Source organism: Schistocerca nitens, chromosome 1, assembly GCF_023898315.1.
Source record: "Schistocerca nitens isolate TAMUIC-IGC-003100 chromosome 1, iqSchNite1.1, whole genome shotgun sequence".
Classification (NCBI taxonomy): domain Eukaryota; kingdom Metazoa; phylum Arthropoda; class Insecta; order Orthoptera; family Acrididae; genus Schistocerca; species Schistocerca nitens.
The window spans coordinates 155,718,021-155,743,732 of record NC_064614.1 but is presented as its reverse complement, the minus strand read 5'-3'; the positions used below and the strand labels follow the sequence as shown (position 1 = coordinate 155,743,732).

The 25,712-nt window shown below is 45.7% G+C and overlaps 1 protein-coding gene across 1 annotated transcript in view; it reads right to left on the bottom strand.

Moving 5' to 3' along the window:
• Positions 1 to 25,712, bottom strand: part of LOC126243928 (putative inorganic phosphate cotransporter) — a 246,450-nt gene that overhangs the window by 159,485 nt on the left and 61,253 nt on the right. Inside the window, exon 7 of the mRNA XM_049948199.1 lies at positions 11,417 to 11,549. Within this exon, the coding sequence (XP_049804156.1) occupies positions 11,417 to 11,549 (133 nt within the window). The remainder of the gene's footprint in view (positions 1 to 11,416; positions 11,550 to 25,712) is intronic.

The following is a 25,712-nucleotide window of genomic DNA, read 5'->3' as shown; positions in this document are numbered from 1 at the left end:
GAGCATTATCTTGAATCACCTGTTGATGTTTTTAAATAATTCACTTGTTATTTTTATTGTTTTACTTGTGTCATCTACCTCTACGTGTCACGGTGTCAATTTTTTTAACTTTATTTCACATTTTTGTTTACAGCAAATTCATAACATCTCACATAAAATTTCATAAATAGGGGAGAGTGCTCTGCCTTGGATCACATTTCATACATTTGCTTCTAGCCAACCCTAGAACAGAAGTTTATTACATTTTCTTATTCCATTTCAAAAGAAAGCGTTCACTTTGTATTCGCTCCAGTCTTTTTCTGAAATTACAAAAATTGCTTCGGAAAATTAAGGTTTTTCGAAATGTAAAAATATGTTGCAAGGTAAAACATGGCTCTGAAAAAATATTCCGTTGGAAATTTAAGATATTAGAAACATCCTGATCATTTGCAAGTACTGCATATTCCATGGTATAAGGCCATCTGTTTCAAGGTGCAAGATGGTACATGATCGACAAAGAATGGTTTAACTGTCAGTAGCTTAATTATTAACTCTAAAAATATATATCATTTTACTCACAATAAAATTCTGTAACTAAAGAATTAATATTATATTCCAAAGACCTTAGGTATATTGTACAGCACTTAAATGATTATAATAAGAAATATTTACAAAAGTTATGCAAAAGACAACCTCGTGTCCGACAACAAAAGAAACTGCAGAAAATGGCAAAAACTGCTCATGGCGATCTATAGCATCCATTCCTTTATCTGATTCTAAAATCCGTCCCAAAACTGAAGAATCGAATAAAAAACATCGTGTTACCCTATTTACACTATCCTTCCAGTGCAATGCTCCCAACCACTGATTTGCGTGTACCCACTGGGCATTACAACTGAAGCATCATGGAGAAGGCGCACAACATATTTAAAATGTACAGGAAGCATACTCTATGCTTGGCTGTGCAAATGACAACGACTCAGCGCAACTGCGTGAAGTAGGTAGGAATAACATCATCTACACCCTACCAATAAGTCAAGATTACATGGGAGGTTTCTAACTCCATTTGCATGTTGGCTTGCGAAAACATGGCTCGTGTCGGAATTGTCGTACAGTCGGTTTATCGTTCTGCGATCTTCTTCTCGCATTGTTGGGATCCTACGACTGTCATGCATAAAATAGACTTGATGGATTCAGAAGGACCACGCTCAGCTTCATGCAGGATCCCAGCGACGCCACGCAACCAGCGCCCGTGAAGATAGACATCTTGTACACTTGGCCCTGGAGGACGTACAGACACTTCAGGTTCTCGTACTTTATTTTGCAAGCAAGACAAGTATCCTTTCAGACATTCAATTGTATCCCCTTAGGAAATGGCCTCTGCATCATCAAAAAGTCAGCTATGTGTTAGCTGACTGTCATACAGTAGATTGCCGGTATTTGTTACTTCTGATACTATCAGTATAAAAGGACTCCACTTATCTAGTAACACCACGACCGGTAGGTCAGGGCCCAGAAAAACTAATCCCATCGCTTGGGGTTCAGACCGTGAATCGATGAGTGCGTGTTGCCATGCAGAGATTATTAGAACAACACCAGTGGGTGCCGATGTGGACGGGGCGTCATGGAGGTGATCACTCAGCTTCGGTGTCTGTACTGTGGCCAACGTGATTGAATCTGTAGCCTGTCGAAGGCTGATCATTTGGTCAGACCTGCTCACTGTCGAGCGCAGGTACCCTCAGGCTCACTAGTTTTACCTAGCTACGCCTGAATTAACCACAGGTTCTAGCCATGACGCGAAGCCCCTGACGGACATGACTTGGATCAATTTCTTCTCATGTCATTGTTCAGTCCCTCTACATTTGAAAAGTAGCCGCCAAGCGCATTCTGATTCAGATCCTCCACTGCACATCTCATAGTGACTGAGAATGCTCGTTACCCGTAAACCAGTGATGGGGCAGTTTCAGGCAGTATTATGGTAACTGCCATGTAGACTGCAAAGGTGCTCATTGTATCTCTCAGAGGAAACGCAGACACTACGCACACGTTCAGAAAAAACGGAACACCTTGAACGCCTATGGACAGGACTTACATATTCACAAGACATGTACATTAGTATGCTCTGCAGAAATGACTAGCATTTGAACAATGCCGGCCCGTGGGTTCAGGGTCAACATCGACATCGCGGCGCATCGCCATCTATCGGTAATAAATGATAATTAATTGAAACCCTCAGCTTCCGACAGGTGTTGTAGATATACCTCGATGGTGACAGCTGAAAATGTGTGGCCCGACCGGGACTCGAAACCCGGATCTCCTGCTTACATGCCAGACGCTCTATCCATCGAAGCCACCGAGGACACAGATGAATAGCGCGACTGCAGGGACTTATCCCTTGCACGCTTCCCGTGAGACCCACATTCCCAAATGTTCACAATCTACATACGTAATGTACCTAATATGTATTTGCCCATCCACTCATTACTCGCGCACACTGAGGTGATGATTCCCGTAAGAGTTAGGGCAACCTGTGCGCATGTTTCTGCACATTCGTCAAAAGTAGGTGGAGAAGGTCAATGGCTGGGTAGCCTTTAAGTATATATATGAGGATAGTAACTGTTCTCGAAAGAACAGAGACCACTGATGACCTTGCAGCTTCTCTAGAATAAATGATAATTAATTGACACCCTCAGCTGCCGACAGGTGTTGCTGATATAGATCGATTGGGACAAATGAAAATGTGGGTCCCGACCGGGAGCTATCGGTAAAGTGTAGCTACGGCTTTCGTTTCCGCCATTAAACGAAGGTAATGGATCAGTGTATCTTGAACAGACGTGCAGGATGCGCTGCGCTGCAGAGGAATGCGCTAACCGTACCGTCAAATCAGTGAATTTGAAATAGGGTGCATTGTTGGCGTGAAAGAATGTGGTACATCCATCTGGGAAATTGCTGCTCGTGTGGGACGAAGTGTTTCGGCAGTGCAACGGGTGTGTGCAGAATGATTCACGGAAGGCTGTAGAACACGTTGAGATGGGTCAGGTCATACCACCCAGACCAACCCCTGAGATGATCGGCACCTCATGCTAACGGCATTGCAGGACAGTTCTGCGTCCTCCTCGGCTCTGGTGCAACAGTGGAACACATCGTACACTATCAGGGGGACAGTCCGTCGCCGTTTATTACTGCTTGGGTTAGTGTGATTCGTTCATTTCTCCGCCTACCTTTGACGGATGTGCAGGAACATGCTAGACGACAATGGTGTATGGAACGACGTCACTGAAGACAGAAATGGCATCAAATAGGTTTTTTGGACGAACACAGGTTCTGGTTATTTGAAAATGATGACCGCATTTCGGTTCGTCGCAGACAGAGGGAGAGGTATCACAGTGACTGCATTCCCCCCAAGACATACAGTGCCAAATCAAGATCTTATGGTGTGCGGTGCTATTGGTACAACCACAAATCACAGGCACTGCATGTCGAGGGCACTATGACCAGTGTGACGTACTTGAAAGACATCCTGCGACCGATAGCCATACCTTTTCTGCACAACAACCCAGACGCCAGTTTTCAGTAACACAATGTATTACAACATGCTGCTGCACGAACATGTGCCTTCCTGGTGTCACAGGATGTCAGCCTTCTGCCCTGGACCGTCAGCTCACCACAATTGACGCCAGTGGAAAATGTGTGGGATATGGTGAAATGACAGGTGCAGTGCTGTGACCCAAATGCGAACCACCACAGATCAACTTTGAAACTTGGTGAATACAGCATGGATGGCTATAGCATTGGATGCTATACGCACCTTATAGGCGTCGGTGCCATGATACATGGAACAAGTTATCAGGGCCCATGGCGGACGCTGACCCTACTATGCAACAGGACACATGCTGACCGAGGTGACTGAAATGATAATCATTTCTGCGGATGTACTGACGTACATGTCTTGCGAATATGAAAGTCCTATCTAGAGTTGTTGAATGTGTTCTGTTTTTCCTGGATATGAGTGTAGTACACCACATGTAGACCAATATCTCAGACAACTACCCCAGGAGTTACCCCATGCCTCCCTTGTCAGAGACAAATTCTGTACCTGAAGAATTGGTAATATATATTGTACAGCCATTATATCCAGCGTTTACCACTTGCTCGTATGGTATTTACCAACCACACTACACAAGTTTCCACTTCATGTGATGAGTAACCGCCGAGGTCTACGACATGAGCCTCTACTGCACTGATATTTCTGTCGAGACCACATTTTTTTCCTAGCAATAAGGCGACTGAGTAGATAAGAGACAGTTTTAAGGGCAATTGCCGCCCAGTTGACGAGGTGACAATGTGGCCATTGAGCAATGGCATTTCATTACTAGTGACTCCCAAATTGAGTAATGTTGCCCAACATCTCAAACGATGGCCCTGGCCGCTTACATTTGTCCCTCAAAGAAGGGGGGGGGGAGGCTTTATTGGGTAAGAAACAAATTCATCCATAACCTCAGGGAGCGCACCTGATGATGTCCTCTGATCCTCACCCAGTTGCACCTCGCTAGGCAGAGCCATGCTAATGATCTGAAGTCAGTCACCTGGCGGTGCAATAAAACCAGGTTCCTGGGGAGACTGCACGGATGATGAAAGGTTGATGCCAGCCTTGTCCAGCGGAAGCTTATTCAAACATCTGAGCACCCTTCTTCACCCAGTCGCTAAGGTACACTCTGAGAGGAAGCCCCATTATCTGCCACCTAGAGGCCCAATTGCTGGCGCGACGTAGCACCTTCCCACTTGCACGCCTTGTCAGTCACCAGGCCAGGGCCAAAAACCCAGCCATCAGCTACACCCACTCCAGTAAGCAACAGGGCGCTCATGGCGAATATCCTCACTGACAGCGCGACGACCTTTGGAACGCCACAGACTGGCAACAAGCTCACCACTGTTGCAGTTTACCTTGATTAGACAGCAGTGAAAAGTGCGCTGGCAGTGATGGCGCCATGTATTAAAAAGAACCTCACTTCTGTGCACAGCATCACGATGGACGTATCAGTTTCTGGAAGTTTTAAGGAGAACTAAGTTTCTTAGACTGCGCGCATCATCGTCATACAAGTCTAGCACCTGACGCAATGGTGTCTGAATACCACTGGGTACACTTGTAAAGTAGCAGTATTTAGCACCTTACTGTAATATAATAATTGCTGCAAAGACAAGTTTGATATCGGTTGTTATGTTATTTATCAGTCAATCAGCCAATTGAAATTAATATAGGGCGTATTAGACGGCATAAGACGCGTATTAACTTTAAGAAATTCGCATGTTGCATAAAGTCGGGTTCATGTGATATTTTCACGGAGTTTGGCTGGAGCGGACGAGTGGCACTGCTCAAAGGCAGGGCAGAGGGGTGAGGAAGTTTACAACTGACCATTACGAGTCGGCATGCAAAGCGTCCCACTGTGGGAGACGCACCGCCGGAGCAGGTAGGCACCCATTGCGCGGACAACAGAGGCAGGCCTTCGAGGGACAGCGCATCGTTGGCGCTGGACGTTACGCCGACGCCACTATGTCGAGATGAGCTGGCGGCTAAGGGAGCCTTCCCACGAATCTTAACGTTTTCTGGGCTTTCTAAGAAACGCGGTTAAGCTAGTGCAATGACCTTTTCCCGCGCGAGGGCGAACAGAGAGACACGATTGGGGGGTTCAATTTTGAACGGAGTTTCAGTTTGTTCCAGAACATTCTAGGCGCAGTAAGGCGCAGAATGTTTTAATTGGCTGGAAGAAGCCAGGAAATGATAGTGGGAGCGAACTGTGCTAGTCTAGAGCCACGGGATTGGCCAGCTCGAAAAATAGCGTGGGGGTGCTGATTTTTGCAGAGGGAAGCTTTTGGAGCTGTTATCGAGGAGAAGCGCCTTAGCTCCTGTAGCGAGCGGACGTCGTGCTTTCGGCTCTGCTGTAGGAGAGTAAATTCTTTTCAGTGTGCTGTGCAGAACTTTGAATAAGTCTGCCAGATGCAACTGAAACTAGTATTCAGTTAGGGGTACTTTCATGTTTTACTGTTAGAGACAGGCTGATTCCGCTAATTACGGTTGGGATTACTGTCTCACAGGAAGCAGACAGGACCAGAGCAATTTCCTTGAGCCACACTTTATTAAAGACGTTTCTGGATTCCGCCTTTGGGCTGGTGAGTCCCGTCTTAACGAGTGCGAGACGATTGGGAAGAAAGCAGAATTAGCTTTTGAGTAGGAGTTTACGAACAGGAAGCCTGTTCGCGAAAATAAATTCATTTTGTTGCAATTGAGGCTCCTCGACGACGCAGACACCATCGGCGGCTTGCTGACCTGTCCACGATGCTGCATTTGGTAACGCGATGCTCAGTTTCGGCATTTAATCCGATATTACGCACGCCTGTGATTACCAGAGCTCAATTTTCCAGCCACGCTCTTATTGAGAATTTGTTAATTGCAGTAGGTTTGTCTGACGTATTTTATGCTGTCTGACAAGGGGAGGGAGTGGAAAACAACAAGTACAGATGCGTTATCCGACCTTAAGAGTTAGTTTTGGAATTTAAGGGCCATTGCCATTACTAGCTTGATTTTGTCACCTATACATTTATGTCATTGTTCAGTTTGATGTTAGGAAGATTATTCAAAAAATGGGTTCAAATGGCTCTGAGCACTATGGGACTTAACTTCTGAGGTCATCAGTCCCCTAGAACTTAGAACTACTTAAACGTAACTAACCTATGGACATCACACACATCCATACCCGAGGAAGGATTCGAACCTGCGACCGTAGCGGTCGCGCGGTTCCAGACTGTAGCGCCTAGAACCGCTCGGCCACTCCGGCCGGCGGAAGATTATTGTTCAATAAATGTGTTCAACGCTATCCTTGTTTGTTTAGTAGTGATAAGTCCATTGAACACTATTTAGTTATTAAATATTAATAAAAATTAGTGAAGGGGCAGTTTTAATTAACAGGTTGGGTCTCATAACAGGCCTTCAGCCAGAGCCAACGACCCGATCCAGTAGGCAAAGTGAACAAGTAAAAGCATTCTTGTTAAAAACCCCCGACATTTGGCTGACCCGCCTAGGGTCCCTAATCGTCATTTTGTTGAAAGAAACCCCTTCCACACTTCGCGATAACCCCTGGTTGCAGGTAAAATCCAAAAAATGTTAAGGCCAGAACTGCAGAGCTTATTCAACTGTTTCCCGAGCTAAGAACTGTTCCAGATTTCCCGCCCATTGAAAATATTTGGTCGTGGGTTTGCGAGATACAGGATCACCACCACCACTTATTGAAGTGGCAAGCAGTGCCTTATCTGTATCTGTCACCAAAGCTCACTTCGACGTGATGTCCAGCCGGGTTGGAGACGTAGCTGTTGTGGCAGTTCAAATGGTTCAAATGGCTCTGAGCACTATGGGACTCAACTGCTGTGGTCATAAGTCCCCTAGAACTTAGAACTACTTAAACCTAACTAACCTAAGGACATCACACACATCCATGCCCGAGGCAGGATTCGAACCTGCGACCGTAGCAGTCGCACGGTTCCGGACTGCGCGCCTAGAACCGCGAGACCACCGCGGCCGGCTGTTGTGGCAGTTCCGAGTATTAAGTTGCGCACCCTTTCTTCCGTAAATATCACCTACAAATTGGATCATGTATTCTTCTTACTGTACTGCATACACAAAGCAAGAAAAATTTTCATTATTTGCTATGCTTTCTGGTGTTGCTATTACTAAAGTACACTGCTGGCCACCGTAAATGCAACACCCTGAAGGAAGCATCCGAATCAAGTGAAATTTACACCATGAGTTTGCAGCGATGAGATATGCAACTGATTAGAATTTCAGCGCAGACGCACATCACGCGCGCCTGTGGCGCCACCTCATAGCGCCATTTAAGGCTTGGCGATTTCGACGAGTGTACGTTCGGCACGTGTGTTTACCTTGTGGTTGTTTCACAAGACGATCAGTTATGCCTCGTAGACAACAGCCAACATCTTTTGATCAAGTATCCGAGTTCGACAGAGGAAGGATAGTGGCTTACCGAGATTGTGGATTATCATACAGAGAAATCGCTAGTCGTGTTGGACGAAACCAAACAACTGTAATGCGGATATGTGACCGTTGGATGCAGGAGGGTACGACGGACCGACGTGGTCGATCGCATTCACCTCGGTGCACCACTGCACGTGCTGATAGGCAAATTGTGCGCATGGCAGTGACGGATCGCTCAGTGACATCCCGAACCACAGCACAGCACATTGCGTCTGTAACGCATCATCCAGTGTCTGCACGTACCATTCGACGCCGTTTACAGCAGAGTGGTCTGTCCGCAAGACGTCCATTGCTTCGTCTACCATTGACGCAGAACCACAGACGTCTCCGTCGCCAATGGTGTGATGACAGACGGATGTGGACGGCAGAATGGAATGACGTTGTCTTTACTGACGAGGCACGCTTCTGTCTGCAGCACCACGATGGTCGGATTCGAGTGTGGAGACACCGTGGAGAGAGGATGCTGGACAGCTGCATTATGCACCGCCACACTGGTCTTGCACCGGGTATTATGGTATGGGGCGGTATTGGATATTACTCTCGCACGCCTCTAGTACGCATTGCCGGTACTTTAAATAGCCCGCGCTACATATCCGAGGTGCTGGAGCCAGTTGTCCTTCCTTACCTTCAGGGCTCGGCCACAGCCATATTTCAACAGGATAATGCGCGACCACACGTGGCACGCATTGTCCAAAGGTTCTTCGTCAATAACCAGATTGAATTGCTTCCCTGGCCGGCTCGCTCTCCGGATCTTTCGCCGATAGAAAACATGTGGTTCATGGTTGCTCAACGAGTGACCCAGATTATATCCCCAGCTGCCACACCAGATGATCTTTGGCAATGTGTGGAAGCTGCTTGAGCTGCTGTACCCCAGGAACACATCCAACGTCTCTTTGACTCAATGCCGAGACGTGTGGCAGCGGTGATCTCCAACAATGGCGGCTACTCTGGCTACTGATTCTGGCAGGAACCACATGTCACAGACGTCTGTAAACGTAATCATTTGATACTTGGTCAACATGTTATCTACAAAATAAATTTTGTTGTGCTACCTCTTGTATTTATTGGTGTTGCATTTACGGTGGCCAGCAGTGTATTTTGAAATGTTCCTTAGCTACAATTTCATTTATATTTTTACACCTTTCCTTACATCATCAGCGTAAGCGTTTGGTAGAACCACATTTTACTCATACTGATACTTCAGACACACAAATCATTTTAATATGTTTCTGAATTTCCCCCGGCGCATACAGTGGTCAAATAACCCACGGGAATGCAGCCGGGTGACGTCGTCGACAACCGCCGGTATTTCGACAGGAGCGCATGCTACGATTTTCAAGGCAAAACTGCAGCAAATAAGAGTTGTGCAAGGGAATTTAATAGCTCGGACTGCAGAGAGATTCCATATAAATGACACACACGCAGATGCTGTAAACATTAGCACCATGGATAATCCAAAGATGACCGACGTGAAATTAATCAACAGCGGGTGAGATACCATTAACTTAGTCCCTCTGGTTTTTGGCAAGGGAGAGCACAGGTTTCCAACAGAATTCAAAGAAAAACTACCACCTCTATTTATAAGGTTACATGCTAATTTGATTTCAACTGCTTCCTTAATAACACTTTCCCAACAGCTGCAAGTGCGTGCCAGAATCTCCGTGTTGTTCCATGGGATGAAAGGTGCCACGACAGTACTCTGCTATAGCGGATTTTGTTGGCTGTTGTAAGAGTGTGTGCCGCTATGTTCAATATACCGGTCCTCCGTAGTTGTGATACTCTGACCAATACATGACATGTCACAACTCCACGGAATACGGTAGACACCAGCTTTACGCAACCCAAGAACATTCTTTACAGAAGCTAAAAGGACTCTGGTCTTAGATGGGAGCCGAATAACACATTTCACGTCATAATTTCCGAAAATACGGCCAGTTCTGTTTGAAATGCCCCTGCTTAAGGCAAAAAATCTGTAGACTTCAGTGCCACCTCGGTATTATCATCACTCACCCGGTGAACAGTTGGTCCATAGCGCAGCATACGTCTGATCTGTCTTTCACTCAAACCATTCTGGAAAAAAGTGACCTCAAGATGGGCTAACTCAGCTGACAAACGCTGGGGGTCCGAGATGGCATGGTCCCTGTGAACCAAGCTCCGGAGCACCCCTTCATGCGCCGGCCGCTGGTGGCCGAGCGGTTCTAGGCGCTTTAGTCCGGAACCGCGCTGCTGCTACGGTCGCAGGTGCGAATCCTGCCTCGGGCATGGATGTGTATGCTGTCCTTAGGTTAATTAGGTTTAAGTAGTTCTAAGTCTAGGGGACTGATGACCTCAGATGTTAAGTCCCATAGTGCTTACAGCCATTTGAACCATTTTGAACCCCTTCATGCTGAGCCGAATAGTGTCAACTATCAGCATGCACATACAAGTCAGTGTGAGAAGGCTTCCTATTTAGGGGATGTACTAACGTACAATCAGCATTACTCCTAAGCGATACGTCAAAGAAGGGAAGGCAGTCGTTTAATTCCACCTCCATCGTCGAAGAAATATTCGGGCGGATAGAATTCAGGTGTGCTTAAAAGTCTTTCAAATTCTCGCTGTTATGAGGGCAAAGAATCGTCTAGTATCCGAAAAAAAACACGCAGGTTTCGAAGCTGCCGACTCCAAGGCACGTTCCTCGATGGCCTCCATAAACAAATCGGCAATAATGGTGAACAACGGGCCTCCCATCGCAACTTCATCTGTCGCCTCACATTACTGATAATTCAACAAACTGTCGAAATAGGTTCGTTACTTCAACACTAAAGCTATCCCCAATCAACCGTAACGAATCGACACAGGAACGTGAATGAAGAGAGAGATCACATCAAAACTTACTTGAATTCACGTTCATTTAATCGCATTCCCTCTAATAGACGTAAGAAATCAATAGAGTTCTTAATGGGATGCTCATACCGACCTATTATAGAGATAGATCAATAGAGTAGCAAGGTGCTTCCCTACACAACATGTCGAAGCACCAACATTACTCACAACCCGACAAAAAGTGTGTAGATTCCCTTAGGTATCGTTTGCTTTGTGGAGTTATGCGTTGAAAATGTCAGGGTATGCTTCAGTCGAAACATCGGCGGTTGTCGACGACCACCCGGCTGCATACATCTAATTTATTGGAACATTTTCATACTATTGGCGTAACTGTAATTGTTATTTCTTAGGTAACTATGATGTAAAAAATGACACTGCATATGTGAAACCCTGCTCCGACGTAAGACAGAGGCTGATGGCCCTAATCAGAGCAGGTTAAATAAATAAATAAACTTTTCGACTTTATTTCCTGTAATTTAATGACTTCTTGTGCGAAAACCAATACATAGTTATCTGCACATACTTTCTTACCAATGGAGTTGATCACCTTTCTTAAGGCCCCCGTGCTGAGTATTTGCTTCTTCTCTACGCTCTTGACAATCCAGCTGGACGCAAGACTCAGGACAATATTAGCGACGTACGGCAGTGCAGAAAGTAACCCGTTCTGCGAGAACATACATCATAAAATTTCAGCTGCAGAATGGGAAAATTCATTTTGCATTCCAGAGTACCTCATAAATCAAAACCTGTTGATAACGTGTTACAAAACCTTAAGGAACTGTATACTGACGTAACATATCACACTTAAAGAACGGAGACACTTTATTGTTATTATTACCATTATTATCACTGTAGCAGGTAACCCAAATTTTCAACACTCATGAGTGTTGAAGAATGCAGAAAAATAGTCGCGAGGCACAAAGTAATGCTGTCCCTTGTTCGTGTTTAACGTTTATGGAGCCTCAAAGAGATGTCAATAGCACACTCAACTGAGTCATCTTGAACGATCTCCATAAATGGATGGGGATCAACTCTGTCTTGCGTATATGAAGCCCTGGTTTAGACTGGACACCCTTTCATTTTTTTCATTACCAGTGGTCCTTAGTTCATCCGTCTAGAGACTAAACAACTCGCAGTGAAAGGCAAATCTCATGTGTCAACTGTGAACCAGCCTACCGTAGCCAAATATATAGCACCCAGCACTAGTTCCAAGCACCGACCCAGAAATTATTCAAGAATAATTACTCTGTTTGCTGTTTGAGCCTCTCGAGTGGAGCATGTTGGGGCAAGAGCCAGCAGTAGCAACATCGTTGACCAGTTGCCAAGAGCACCCACATAGGGCAGTACTGCTGACGTATCTGTACAATGAGTACGCACGTGTGAACCCTGTTGGCCGAACTATTCACTTCTGAGCGAAGGTTACATCAGTTTCTCAACTTATATCTAAGGAAATTCACACGTCCGTACCTTTTGTACTCATTGTGGCAGAGATTTATCTCGCCGTGTTAGACGAGTTATCATTGAGAGCTCTTAAAAGGTACCTTTCTAATATATTTCTGTTGCACGTATGTGGGATGAGGTGGTACTCATCCTCATCAATGGCTTAGTCTTGACCCTGAATGGCTCTTGGATACTGTATAAATCCCTAATGTAAGTGGGTCTCCATCTCACACAATTCTGTGTTTATCATGGATCTATATTCCTTCGACATCTTGATCAGCAGGTTATATTCATCAAAATCTTGAAAAAAGTTCTAAAATTACCATCGGGTGGTCATTTAGTTTAAGCTGGATGTCGCCTCTGGAAGCCCTGTTCTGCCTCGGAACTTTCCTCCAAGGTTTGTGATCAATGTATGAACTCTCAGACACTGTTACGATGGAAAGAATGCAATCCTAATCTGTGAATAATGTGTTATGCTCTCTTGTGAAGGTGCTCCATTGGTAGACGGAAGTGAAGTACTGTTAACGAGCATAACTGCATTATTATTATTGAAGTACTTCTCTTTTGAAAAACTGAGTCGGGTCGAAAAGTTACAATACGTTTAAAACAATTTTGATGAATATGTCGAGTTTGGCTTGTAGCGATAATAACTGTAAGCCTATCAAATGTTTACCCTGTATACTTGTTCTTGAGAATGTATTCATGTAGCACATTCCAATACAAACACTAATGTTGTCTACCAATGACGAGTCACCAAATAAAAGTTTCACCTTTTTCCCAAAGCAACAACATCAAGTTACAACGTCTACTAACATTCTAATTTTTAAGAGACCGTAGAATGACTACTACCACAGTTAGGGATCTCAAACTCGTACCAGTGTTACATAATCCACCAGAATGTGTTCATCTGTAGTTAATTTTATATATGATGGACTTGTTCTGAAACGTAACTTCCTATTTCCCTTTTATTTTTTGAAAAATGAAGAAAGTGTATATCAGTTGCTAAATCCACCATCTTCTGCGGGTTCTTCATTTTTCAAAATGGACTTGTGCGGTTGCGGGTGCTCCACAAGAAGATCTATTTCCCTTCATCCGCCAGTTAATAAATAATTTATAAACAGTCGCAAAACTATTGAGAAACACACCCACTCGACAGCAAAGAAATTGGGTTAGATGTAGACAAAATGACAGAAAATTCGGAGCATTTGGCAACAGCAGCAGAAAAACAGGTCTGGGGCGTTATGTCAGAGAGAGAGCGGAAATGCATCTTGATTTAGGAAATGTGAAGTACCCGACACTCATTCTGCAACTGCGTAGGCCCCGTGTGTAAGAGTGGCGACTTGACGAACGTACACATCGACAGTGCGACAGGTGACTAGAATGATTTAGAGTGTGTGTTACCCGTAAAAGAGAGTTGCAAGAACAAGAATTTTGTGATTCAATGTATCTATGATGTGTCCTGCAAGTTTCAATAAAGTTATTTACTTGTTACTGTTTCTCTGTTACTTATGCTAGCGTAAAAGTGAGTAATACTACAGTGGTGACCCTCTTTTCCAAAAATTTGTTCTTCCACAGTGTGTAATTACCACGCCGCCTCGAGAATAGAGAAGCAACACTCACAACCATACCAGCTTACCCGTAAACAAGAAGACAACCAACATCCACGTAATCACACTTCAACGGTTTTACTAACGATCTCGTCGCAAATGAACAGTCCAACTGCAACGTCACCAACTGCAACAGCTTCAGTACGGCTACCGACTTTCTGAACAGATTATCCGACAGAATGGTTCGTACATCTTCAAGCAAAGTGGTGTATGTAACAACAAAGACAAATTTAACCCAATCTTCTGCAACATGGATGACTAATTGGTTAAAGTGGTTCAAGATATAGTATTGCAGCGCATCTCGGAGCAGGCATACCAAAACTTTAGAGACATAGTAATGAAGAGCCAGTCAGTACGTAAGCGACAACGTATAACTGGACCGCCTATCTCCACTTGCACCTGCTACATAGTTCTAGAGCTTCATTCAGCAGCTAAAGTGATTGAACGCAGGAGTTGTATACAGAGCAGATAGCAGTGCTTTATGTCACGATGTAGTTTTTAGGAGGTCTAAATTTTTGTTTTGACGTCCTGGTTCTTTCTCATAATGAACAAGAGCACATAAGACGCTTACAGCTGTTATTTCAATGCATTCAGAAGAGTGGTGTTCTTCTAAATGCAAACAAGTGGCCATTAGAGATGTCGACTATTTGTTTTGTAGGATAAAAAGTGTTAGCAGAGGGTATCAAACCCCTTTCCCGAACGTGTGCCGGCAATTCGCAACATACGTCAGCCCAAAACTTATCAGAATCTAATATCCTTCTTGGGCATGATAAACTTTTATCGACACACTTACTGAGAGTAGCGCGAAACTCAATGCCATCCTAACGGAAACAATCCCCACTGGTAAATCCATGGTAACATGGGCACAAATGATGGCGGAAGGCTTTAAAAACTTAAAAACGCACTGGCAAAGGTTACTTCACTCTCTGATCCAAGCCACACCGCAAAGTTAGCCTTGACAGTAGATGCCAGCCAGACAACTACTGGTGCGGCGCTGCAACAGTGGGAACGGGAAACTGACAGTCATCAGCGCATTTTTCCTGCAAACTTTTACTGACTCATACCCGACAATGAACAGTCGACCGAGTGCTCATTGCAGTATACGAAGCAGTAACATAACTCTGCAGCGAATTTCAGGCAAAGTTTTCCACCAGCCTTCCAAAAAATTAATGGCCAATGAAATCTCGCCGTACAAGACACCAAAAATGTACACGGCAATTTACCATGGACATCCGGCATCTAAGTAACTTTTAAATGTGAGAATTTAGTTTGCCCCGACATAAACAATGTTCAAATAACTTACGGAAATGCAGCTGGAGGACGACGGACGTCAGAAGTCAGCGTCAGTGAATGTTCGGCTGATGTAAGCGTGTGTGCCGCCTAAGCTCAGTACACCGGTCCTCCACAGTCCTGATACTCTGACCAATATATGGCCTGCTTCAACAGTAAAGAATACGGTAGACACTTGCCTTATGCAAAATCAAGATCATACTTTATGGAAGCTAAATAGACCCTGATATCAGATCGTGGTCGAAAACCGCACTTCACATCATATTTCAGCAAAATATGACCAATCCTTTTCGAAATGCTCTCTGTTTTTATTATTAATTTCAGTATTGATAAATTCTAACGTCGGTCATCTACCGTGTGTGATGGCGCTAGAGTTTACAGTGTGTGTGTGTATGTGTGTGTGTGTGTGTGTGTGTGTGTGTGATACGTCGTTCACTTCTATGGGCAGAAAGTGAATCTTTGCTTGCGGAGATTGGATAAACTCTGCAGCAGTAGAGAAAGATTGCAATCTGCGTAGCCGTTTGTGCTCAAATGTCGTGACAAAAATATTGTTCCAAAGTTTGCCAAAGTTGTGCATCGTATTACACTACTGGACATTAAAATAAGTACACCACGGAGATGACATGATACAGACGCGAAATTTAACCGACAGTAAGAAGAAGCTGTGATATGCAAATGATTAGCTTTTCACAGCATTCACACAAGGTTGGCGCCGGTGGCGACACCTACAACGTTCTGATATGAGGAAAATTTCCAACCGATTTCTGATACACAAACAGCAGTTGGCCGGCGTTGCCTAGTGAAACGTTGTTGTGATGCCTCGTGTAAGGAAGAGAAATACGTACCATCACGTTTCCTACTTTGATCAAGGTCGGATTGTAGCCTATCGCGATTGCGGTTTATCGTATCGCGACATTGCTGCTCGCGTTGGTCGAGGTCTAGTGACCGTTAGCAGAATATGGAATCGGTGGGTTCAGGAGGGTAATATGGAACGCCGTGCTGGATCCCAACGGCCTCGTATCACTAGCAGTCGAGATGACAGGCATCTTATCCGCGTGGCTGTCACGGATCGATCCCTGAGTCAACAGATGGGGACGTTCGCAAGACAACAACCATGTGCATGAACAGTTCGACGACGTTTGCAGCAGCATGGACTATGAGCTCGGAGACCATGGCTGCGGTTACCCTTGACGCTGCATCACAGACAGGAACGCCTGCGATGTTGTACTCAACGACGAACCTGGGTGCACGAATGGCAAAACGTCATTTTTTGGATGAATCCAGGCTCTGTTTATAGCATCATGATGTTTGGCGACTTCGCGGTCAACGCACATTGGAAGCATGTATTCGTCATCGCCATACTGAAGTATCATGCGGCGTGATGGTATGGGGTGCCATTGATTACACGTCTCGGTCGCCTCTTGTTCGCATTGACGGCACTTTGAACAGTGGACGCTACATTTGAGATGTGTTACGACCTGTGGCTCTACCCTTCATTCGATCCCTGCAAAACCGTACATTTCAGCAGGATAATGCACGTCCGCATGTTGCAGCTCCTGTACGGGTCTTTCTGGATACAGAAAATGTTCGACTGCTGCCCTGGCCAGCACATTCTCCAGATCTCTCTCCAACTGAAAACGTCTGGTCAATGGTGGCCGAGCAACTGACTCGTCACAATACGCCAGTCACTACTCTTGATGAACTGTGGTATCGTGTTGAAGCTGCATGGGGAGCTGTACCTGTACATGCCATCCAAGCTCTGTTTGACTCAATGCCCAGGCGTATCATGGCCGTTATTATGGCCAGATTTGGTTGTACTGGGTACTGATTTCTCAGGATCTATGCACCCAGCATGTCAGTTCTAGTATAATATATTTGTCTAATGAATACCCGTTAATCATCTGCATTTCTTCTTGGTGTAGCAATTTTAATGGCCAGTAGTGTAATTCTCCTGCCGTCACACTAGCCTAGTCCTTGCTCATGAAAGAATCCATTACACTCACTGACAGTTGGAATTTGCTTCCAAGGAATTGTTTCTTCTTCATTTAACGATTTCTTAAAAAATTTCGGCTTTTTATTGGGATTGGCTTGACGGTATTTCACGATCGCAGTCTGACTGGGAGATTCACTCTGTAACTGCCAGGCATTTGCGCGAAGTCTGAACTTTTACGTGGCTCCGTAACACTATAACCCGGAGATCTGTGATAAATCTCACGAAGAAAACTTTTTGACGACGCAGCTTTATCCTTTCTAGAGAAAACTGGAATTTTAAATTTGCTTGCACAGCAGTTACTTGCTGCATTTTAGGCTTCAAATTAGAAGGTGTGCACCTGTCGAAATATAGCTGGTAGTCGATGACGTCATCCGGCTGCATTGTTGTAAGTTATTTGAGCATTAAAAATATTCTCGAGACTGCCCCTTGGGGGAGGGGGGGGGGGGGGCGGGGGTGCGTGCTGCACATCAGTGGATTGCCATGGCCAGACATTGTGCACACTCAGTTACAAATGTTGTTACGCTATGGTAGGTCCAGTTGTGATTCTGTGACACTGCTAAAGGTCAACAACAACTATACAGCTTCGCAGCACATCGCGAAAATATATTCCCAGCTCTTCAGGGTCTGATAGACCCTAGCTTTCGCGCTTCCATATGCGCTGTGATTCAACGCTGTGCCTGGCCTCGAGCCGACAAAGAATGCCACCAGCTGGCAAGAGCTTATTTACGCTGTCAACAAAACATAGTTGGTCATCACACTTTCTCACCTACTGGAGTATAGTTACCCCCTCAACTAGATATATTCATGTGCACCTAGACATAATAGGACCACTTCCTACCCCAACAGGTACAAATACTTGTTAAAAATAATGGATAATTTGACCTGTTGTGCGAAGCGATGTCACCTTCCGATATTAGCCAAGATGGTGGCTAAAGAACTCGTTGGAGGGAAGAGGCCACCAAACGGCGAGGTCATAGGTCCCACGATCCAAGGTGATAGAAGCTAAGGGAGGAACAACCTCAACATCACAGTCAAATTAATGGGAAAGGGAAACGGGCAAGCAAACAGATGGAAGGAGCGTTGGGACGGCAGGAAGCATAAAGAACAGGAGGAGGAAAGGCGTGGAGCGGCAAGAGCTTGGGGCTTCTCATAGGCGCTAACCAAGACAGGATGCTGGCGCTACCGCAAATCCATCTAGATCCAGATACCACACCACGATCAGCACACTATAGGGACAACACCAAGGGAAGAAGACACAAGCAAAACGAACCAAATGCCGCAAAAAGTCAGAGAAAATGCAGGGAAAAGGAGGTTAAAATTTGGCTGCCGTGGAGGCATTGCTAACTGAGAGGCTCCAGTTCTTGAAGAAAATTCAGGTACCTAAGTCTGGGAGGACAGACCTCTTTGGCGAAGAAAATCGAGGGTGTACATAACCATGCAAGGGTAGCTAACTAGCAAGCTGAGTAGGAGAGCATATTTAGTGCGAAGGTTCCATTGGCTCTGACCACTATGGGATTTAACATCTGTGGTCATCAGTCCCCTTAGAACTTAAAACTACTTAAACCTAACTGACCTAAGGACATCACACACATCCATGCCCGAGGCAGGATTCGAACCTCGGTCACGCGGTTCCAGGCTGAAGCGCCTAGAGCAGCACGCACACACAGGCCAGACTAGTGCGAAGGGCGAAGAGGTGGGGACTGTCCAGCAAAATATGGATCATAGCGAGGGGGGCCTCGCAACTACAAAGGAGTGAGGGGCAGCTCATTACAGAGTAAAAAACCATCTATCATCCTTCTATGGCCAATACAAAAGCGAAAAAGAGTGGTACATTTCCTCCAAGAGAGGTGGAAAGGAGACAGATGGTTGGGTTTCCCCGAGATATGTCCTATGACTGAGCGAAAAAGACGCAAATCCGCCCCCAGAGGGATCTGATCACCTGCTGGACAACTGGCAAGCTCATTACTTAGGGTACCTACGTCGCTGGGAACTCAAAGGAAATCAGCTGAACAACCAGCAGAGTCAAGATCAGTGAGAAGGTTGCGGGTGGCAGAATCAGTGAATGCCAGGAAAAACATTAGTCTGGAGGCCACTCGTCAAGTCTATCCATAATAAAACTCGGGTGAGGGAGGACCGTTTAATAAAGCAGAGGGACTAAAGCAGTAACATACCGAAATTGTCATAAGAGTGGGCAGAACAAACAGTGGAATACCATTAGAACAATAGAGAACTTTGAATACTGGGAGAGATCCATCTGAATCTAGGGCCAAGAACTAACCAATGGGGGATGTTCAGGAGTGAATGTGGGGAAGAGGATAAAGAGGGAAGCAACCCAGAGCCCAGCCAGTAAACCTACCTGAAGCGTGAGGGCGATGTCCTGAAGCCACGAAAAGAAGAGAGTAAGGATGGCCCGGAAAGAACACACTGCAATAGCATAGGAAACCAGAAGCTGGAACCGCCAAATGGAAAGGTATGGGAGGGGGGGGGGGAGGATCTCAGCATCAACCAGAAGACTATTGACAGAGCTAGTGTGAAGGGCATTGTTGGTGAAACAGGTCAAAGAGGAGCAGTGTGGAAGTGCAGCTGAGCCATAAGCTTGACAGCTGTAGTCCAGATGTGACTAGTAAAAGTGGAGAAGAGTCAAACGATCTGTGTCCCAAGAGATGTTGGCAAAGAAGTGAAGGACATTGCGGTTATGGAAACAGCCGAACTTCGGAAGACAGATATGGGGCAATCAAGCAAGCTTATTGCCAAACAAAAAGACCCAAGAAACAGAATTGTGGGACTGTGGACAGGCACTGGGCGTCAAGGTTAGAGCACTGAATCAGAATGGACCATAGTACAGTGACAGAAATTCAGCAGCCACGATTTAATGGGAGAGAACCGAAAATTCTGTGGAAACATCAATGCAGAAGTGAAATGGATGGCTCCACAGAGGCCACCGAGTAGGAACTAGTTCAGACACAGAAATAACCCACACACAGGTCAGGGGTGACCCACTGTCCGATGGAGTCCACGAGTCCATTAATATGATGAGGAAAAGGAAGACACTTAATATGGCACCCTGTGAAATCCCATTGTCCAGGGTCCACAGGAAACTGAGAACAGTGCCAACCCAAACTTGGAATGACCTAAGGGACAGGAACTAGCGAATGGGACCCTGAAGCCCCAACTCATGGAGTGTAAGTCAGATGTGATAGTGCAAAGTTCTTACGAAGATCGAAGAAAATTGCGACAAGATAGCAGTGCTGAGAAAAAGCCTGCGAAACTGCAGTTTCCGATCAAAAGAAATGATCGATTGAAGACTGTCCCTCCTGAAAGTTGCGCTGGTATGGAAGCAAAAGGTCCCAAGATTCAAGAACCCAATAGAGCCAACAAGCCACCGTCCTTTCATGAACCTTGCAGGGGATGTTGGTAAGACTGACTGGCTGGTAACTATCGAGGGACGAATTATCCTTACCAGGCTCGAGGACAGGAGCGATAATACTGTCCCTCCATTGAGGGGAGGGGGGGGGGGATATCTTAGAGCCAAATATGGTTAAAACGCCAGAGGAGATATTGTCATTTTGTGGGATTGAGATGTTGAAGCAGTTGGTTATGTGTGGAATCAGAGTCAGGGACTGAATCACGGGAGGAGGAGAATGCTAGAAGAAGTTCTCACTCAGAGAAAGTTTCATCGCAGGATTACGCCTGACAAGGAGTAAAATATATGTGGGAAGCTTCAGCCCTCTGTTTCCAGAGGAGGAAGCTGGCTATAGGAGTCTTACAACCATGCTCTCACAAGATGAGTCACAAGGTGTTCCACGAGAACCAATCGATGCATACAAAGGCCTCCTGGGAGTGCAAGGAAAACGGCCATTAGCAAATTTGGAGGGTGTTTGACATAGCCCACGCCCATGACGAACAGACATAAGAACTTAGGGAGGAGATGAAGCCTTCCTAATACACCTGCTTGTTCTCTTTGAATCAGTAACTGGCTTTAGCGTGACGTCGTTTAAAGCTAGTGAGACCAATGGAGGACGGGTGCTGTTTATGGCATTCCTAGGCTCGACAGCGATCCTGGATGGTGCTGGCAATGGCTGTGCTCCACCACGTGACTGGCCGGCGGCGAAAGTGGCCCATCGAGTGGGGGACGGCAATGCTGGCAGCACGAATAATCTTATTGGATACGTGATGGACGACTTCATCAATAGAACCTGACAAAGAGAAGGCAAACACGAATTGAGAGGTGTTTATAGGCCGGTCAGTGCGATGGAAATCCCATTGGTTAATCTGGACATTGGAAGATGGGAAGGGAATGAGAGAATCAACATGAAGTGGTCAGAGTTAAAGAGGTAATTGTGTGGCATCCAGTGCAGTGAAGGAAGAAAAATCAATGGCACAGAAAGTGCCACAAGTGGCACTAAAATGGTTATGGGAACCATCATTAAGAAGGCACCGCTCGTGGTCCACAAGCAACTGGTCTTATAGGATATCCCAACTAAACGAAAAAGCACTGCTCCATATGTAGGAATGGGCATTAAAATCCAAAAGTAGGAGGAGGCGGGGAGGTGGTAGTTGCTGAAGGATGTCAGTTAGGGCAGTAGGTGTAGGTGGCCTGTCAGGAGAGAGATAGAGGTCGCAAACTGTGACCACAGACTCCAATATGATATGAAAGAGGGTCCACATTCTAACAACATCTGTATGGACCGACCTTGAAAATGCCACTGGACGCACTTAGAGAGCTGATCAAGTTCTGACCCCTGAAGAGTTGGTGAGTGAGAGTCTGTAAAATAAGATTCCTGTAGAATTACTTAAGCTATGGAGTAAAAGGAACTAAGGGATTGCAACTCCATTCAACAGGCATGGAACGTGGATCCAGATGGGAGGGAAATGGACCACAACTGGTCACGCTGCCAGATCACCCATCACCAGAAAGAACAGGGTGATAGCCATAAACAAGAGCCTATATTCAGATGGAGATGACACCTCCAGGGAAAAATTAGTGTCCTTGTCCTACGACTTACGTTTCTTCTTATTCTCTTCCATGGATTGAGAAGGGCAGGGCACAGAGAGAGAGAGAGAGAGAGAGCAGATTTAAGTGAGATGTTGAACTGAGAGCAGGTGACACTGGGGAACATGAACAATGGGTCCCATGGCTGACATATGGCATCAGACCTCTGGTCTGGGGGACACTGGGAGAGGGGGTCCATCACCTGCAGACACTGAAAAAGGGGAGCAGCCAGTTAGAGGGAGAGGTGCCGGCAGGGGATGGGGTGGCAACCACAGAGGAGGGTAAGAAAAAAGGGGTCAAAGCTATTATAAGGAGGAGGGAGGAGGGGAAAGGACATGACAGAGACAATGTGACATAGGCAAAGAGTGAAGACTGTCATATTTATGATGAGCCTCAGTGTAGGATTAACAATCAAGTGACTTCTGTATCTTCTTTTCCTTCTTCTGACTGGGCAATCCATCGAATATGGGGAGTGATGATCATGTCAAGTAACGAATACAGATGGCACCCACATTCACCTCTTAGAGGGCCTGCTGCCCGATGGGAAGACAAGGGCCCAAAACGCAAGTTCCGAAAGTACCTTTTGGGTAGCGGCACATATGGCTTCGCATCACACTGGTAAACGATTAGCTTGGCCTTCTCTGGCAGGGTATACCCCTAAAATGCCAGAATAAGGAAGACAGTATTGATACAACTTTATAGCCTCTCTGAACATGCAGAACCAAATAAACAACCTGTTGTTCCAGGCTGGCCTGGAGTTCATCATCAGTTTTAAGGATGAAGTCCCTATGAAGAACGACATCCTCAACCATATTTAAAGACGGGCGAGGAGTAGCTAACAACAGGATGTCACCAAGATGGACACAGACATGAAAGGCTGCAGATTTGATGACAAAAAAAAGTTTGGTCACCAGCGATTCCAATCGAAAATTACTCAGTCCACTTCACCAACTTGTGTTCGAAGGTTTCCAAGAAAAATAACCGCCTGGTGGTCGTGAAAGGTCCCTGTCAATCCTGGTGCAGACCAGGTAATGAGGGAAAGTATTTTACCCCAAGTGGGTGTGCATGGTCTTCCTCCTCTTCTTTCCAGTGGGTAGCCATGGAAATGAAGGCTACAGGGTCATATGAAGCATTCCGAAATAAAGAGATGACGGTAGAAGAACAGCCAGTTTTTTCGAGCTCAATACATTTAATACGGAAAGTGACCATCCTGTACCACCCACTCTCCCCATGGGTACCACCCAACCACAACAATGGCTCCTGGCATGGCAGCTGTTGCCAGGAGTTACGATGTCCCAGAATGAGAAGCAGCCACCCCTAGGCATGCAGCAGGAGGTAGGAGCACACTTATCAGAAGTGCGATCTTGTGTTGTCTGTGGGCTCAACCAAAAGGGTACAAAACAACCGCACCACATGGACTGCCTACCATACTGGCTATATAGCGTTAAAGGACGGAAGATGGATGAGGCGGTATGTTGGCTCACACAACAGAGACAAAACTTAGAACAGGACATCGAACCCCAAATGGGAACCAAAAGCGTCGAAAAGAAAAGGTAAAAAAGAAAATAAAAAAGCAAGAAGAACAAAACAATAAGGAGGATACCTGGGCTGACATAAGCAAGGACCCTGAGATAGGGGAATGAGGGAGCAAAGGGGAAGGAGCGAGGGCAGGGAGGGAAGGGCATGGGAAATGGAGTTGGGAATGCAGCGCGCGAGGGAAGAAAAGGTAGTAATAGCTCGGGGCCTCGTATGTACCACATACGACGACACAACAGAGCTGCGAGCCCCCTGGGGGATAAGGAATTCGTCCGCAAGCGTGTCGAAAGATTAGGAATTCCGGCCACACTGACCACGGATCACAGTCGATGATTTGACTTCTCGCTGTTTACTCAGCTCATAAAATTACGCGGCATCTTCTATCTAAAGAAGTACTCGCTACCATACAGCGAGTAATATGATGGTGGAACGACTGCGTCGAACACTCTAAGCAGTGTTCATGAGCCAAGAAAGTACCTGGGCCGACACGTTGCCTGTTGTATTACGGAGGTAAAAACAAATAGTGGTACAACGAAAAACCAGTAAGAAGTTGCAAATTTCACTTTTTTTATCCACTCAGTGACTAGTTTCGAGCCGGGACCCATTTTCGACTCATCGCAACATAGTATTTCCGAAAATGCAAAAACGACATCAAATAATGTGCAAACGAACAGTTTCACCGCATACAGATAACAGGTACCTGTATGCAAACTGCAAATGGGTCCCAGTCGGAAACTAGTCATTGAGTCAACAACAAAAGAAAGAAATGAGATTTACAACTTTGGACTGGTTTTTCGTTGTACTGTTTAACAAAAGTTGCAGACTCACAGCTATTCCAGCATGCTGGAAGTTCGTGAAAACATATATTGACCTGGCCCAGAGCCATTTAATGTATGAACAACAAATTTGCGTTTCCGCGGACCTTATAAAGAACCAAGAAGCGACGATACCCTCCACCCGCGTCTTGCAAGAACGCTCTACAACGACAGCTCCTTGTCAAACTTGTGGTCAGTTGGGAGCACCTTGCACAGCAGGCACTGCCATCCGCGTCGATCACACACCCAATTAACCACCTCGTCCCACCCTTTGTAATGTCCACGGGACACTTGATAAACGGGTATTCATTCTACAAATATATTATACTAAAAGGGACATGTGATTACATTTTCACGCAATTTAGGTGCATAGATCCTGAGAAATCAGTACCCAGAACAACCACCTCTGGCCGTAATAATGGCCTTGATACGCCTGGGCATTGAGTCATACAGAGCTTGGATGGCGTGTACAGGTACAGCTGACCATGCAGCTTCAACACGATACCACAGTTCATCAAGAGTAGTGACTAGCGTATTGTGACGAGCCAGTTGCTCGGCCACCATTGACCAGACGTTTTCAGTTGGAGAGAGATCTGGAGAATGTGCTGGCTAGGGCAGCAGTCGAACATTTTCTGTATCCAGAAAGGCCCGCACAGGAGCTGCAACATGCGGTCGTGCATTATCCTGCTGAAATGTACGGTTTTGCAGGGATCGAATGAAGGGTAGAGCCACAGGTCGTAACACATCTCAAATGTAGCGTCCACTGTTCAAAGTGCCGTCAATGCGAACAAGAGGCGACCGAGACGTGTAATCAATGGCACCCCATACCATCACGCCACATGATACTTTGTAAGTAGGCTGTTTAGGTTTTTTTATTGGTAACGCCACCTCTGTATGCAAATCACTGGCTGTGCTGTGTGCAGTCTGTGGCTGCTTTGCATTGTTGTAATACTCGCCATTGTAGTGTTAGGCAGCTGGCTGTGAACAGCGCGTAGCGTTGCGCAGTTGGAGGTGAGCCGCCAGCAGTGGTGGATGTGGGGAGAGAGATGGCGGAGTTTTGTAATTTGTCATGAACTGCTATATACATATTATGACTATTAAGGTAAATACAGTGTTTGTTCTCTATTAATATCTTTCATTGGCTAACTATCCC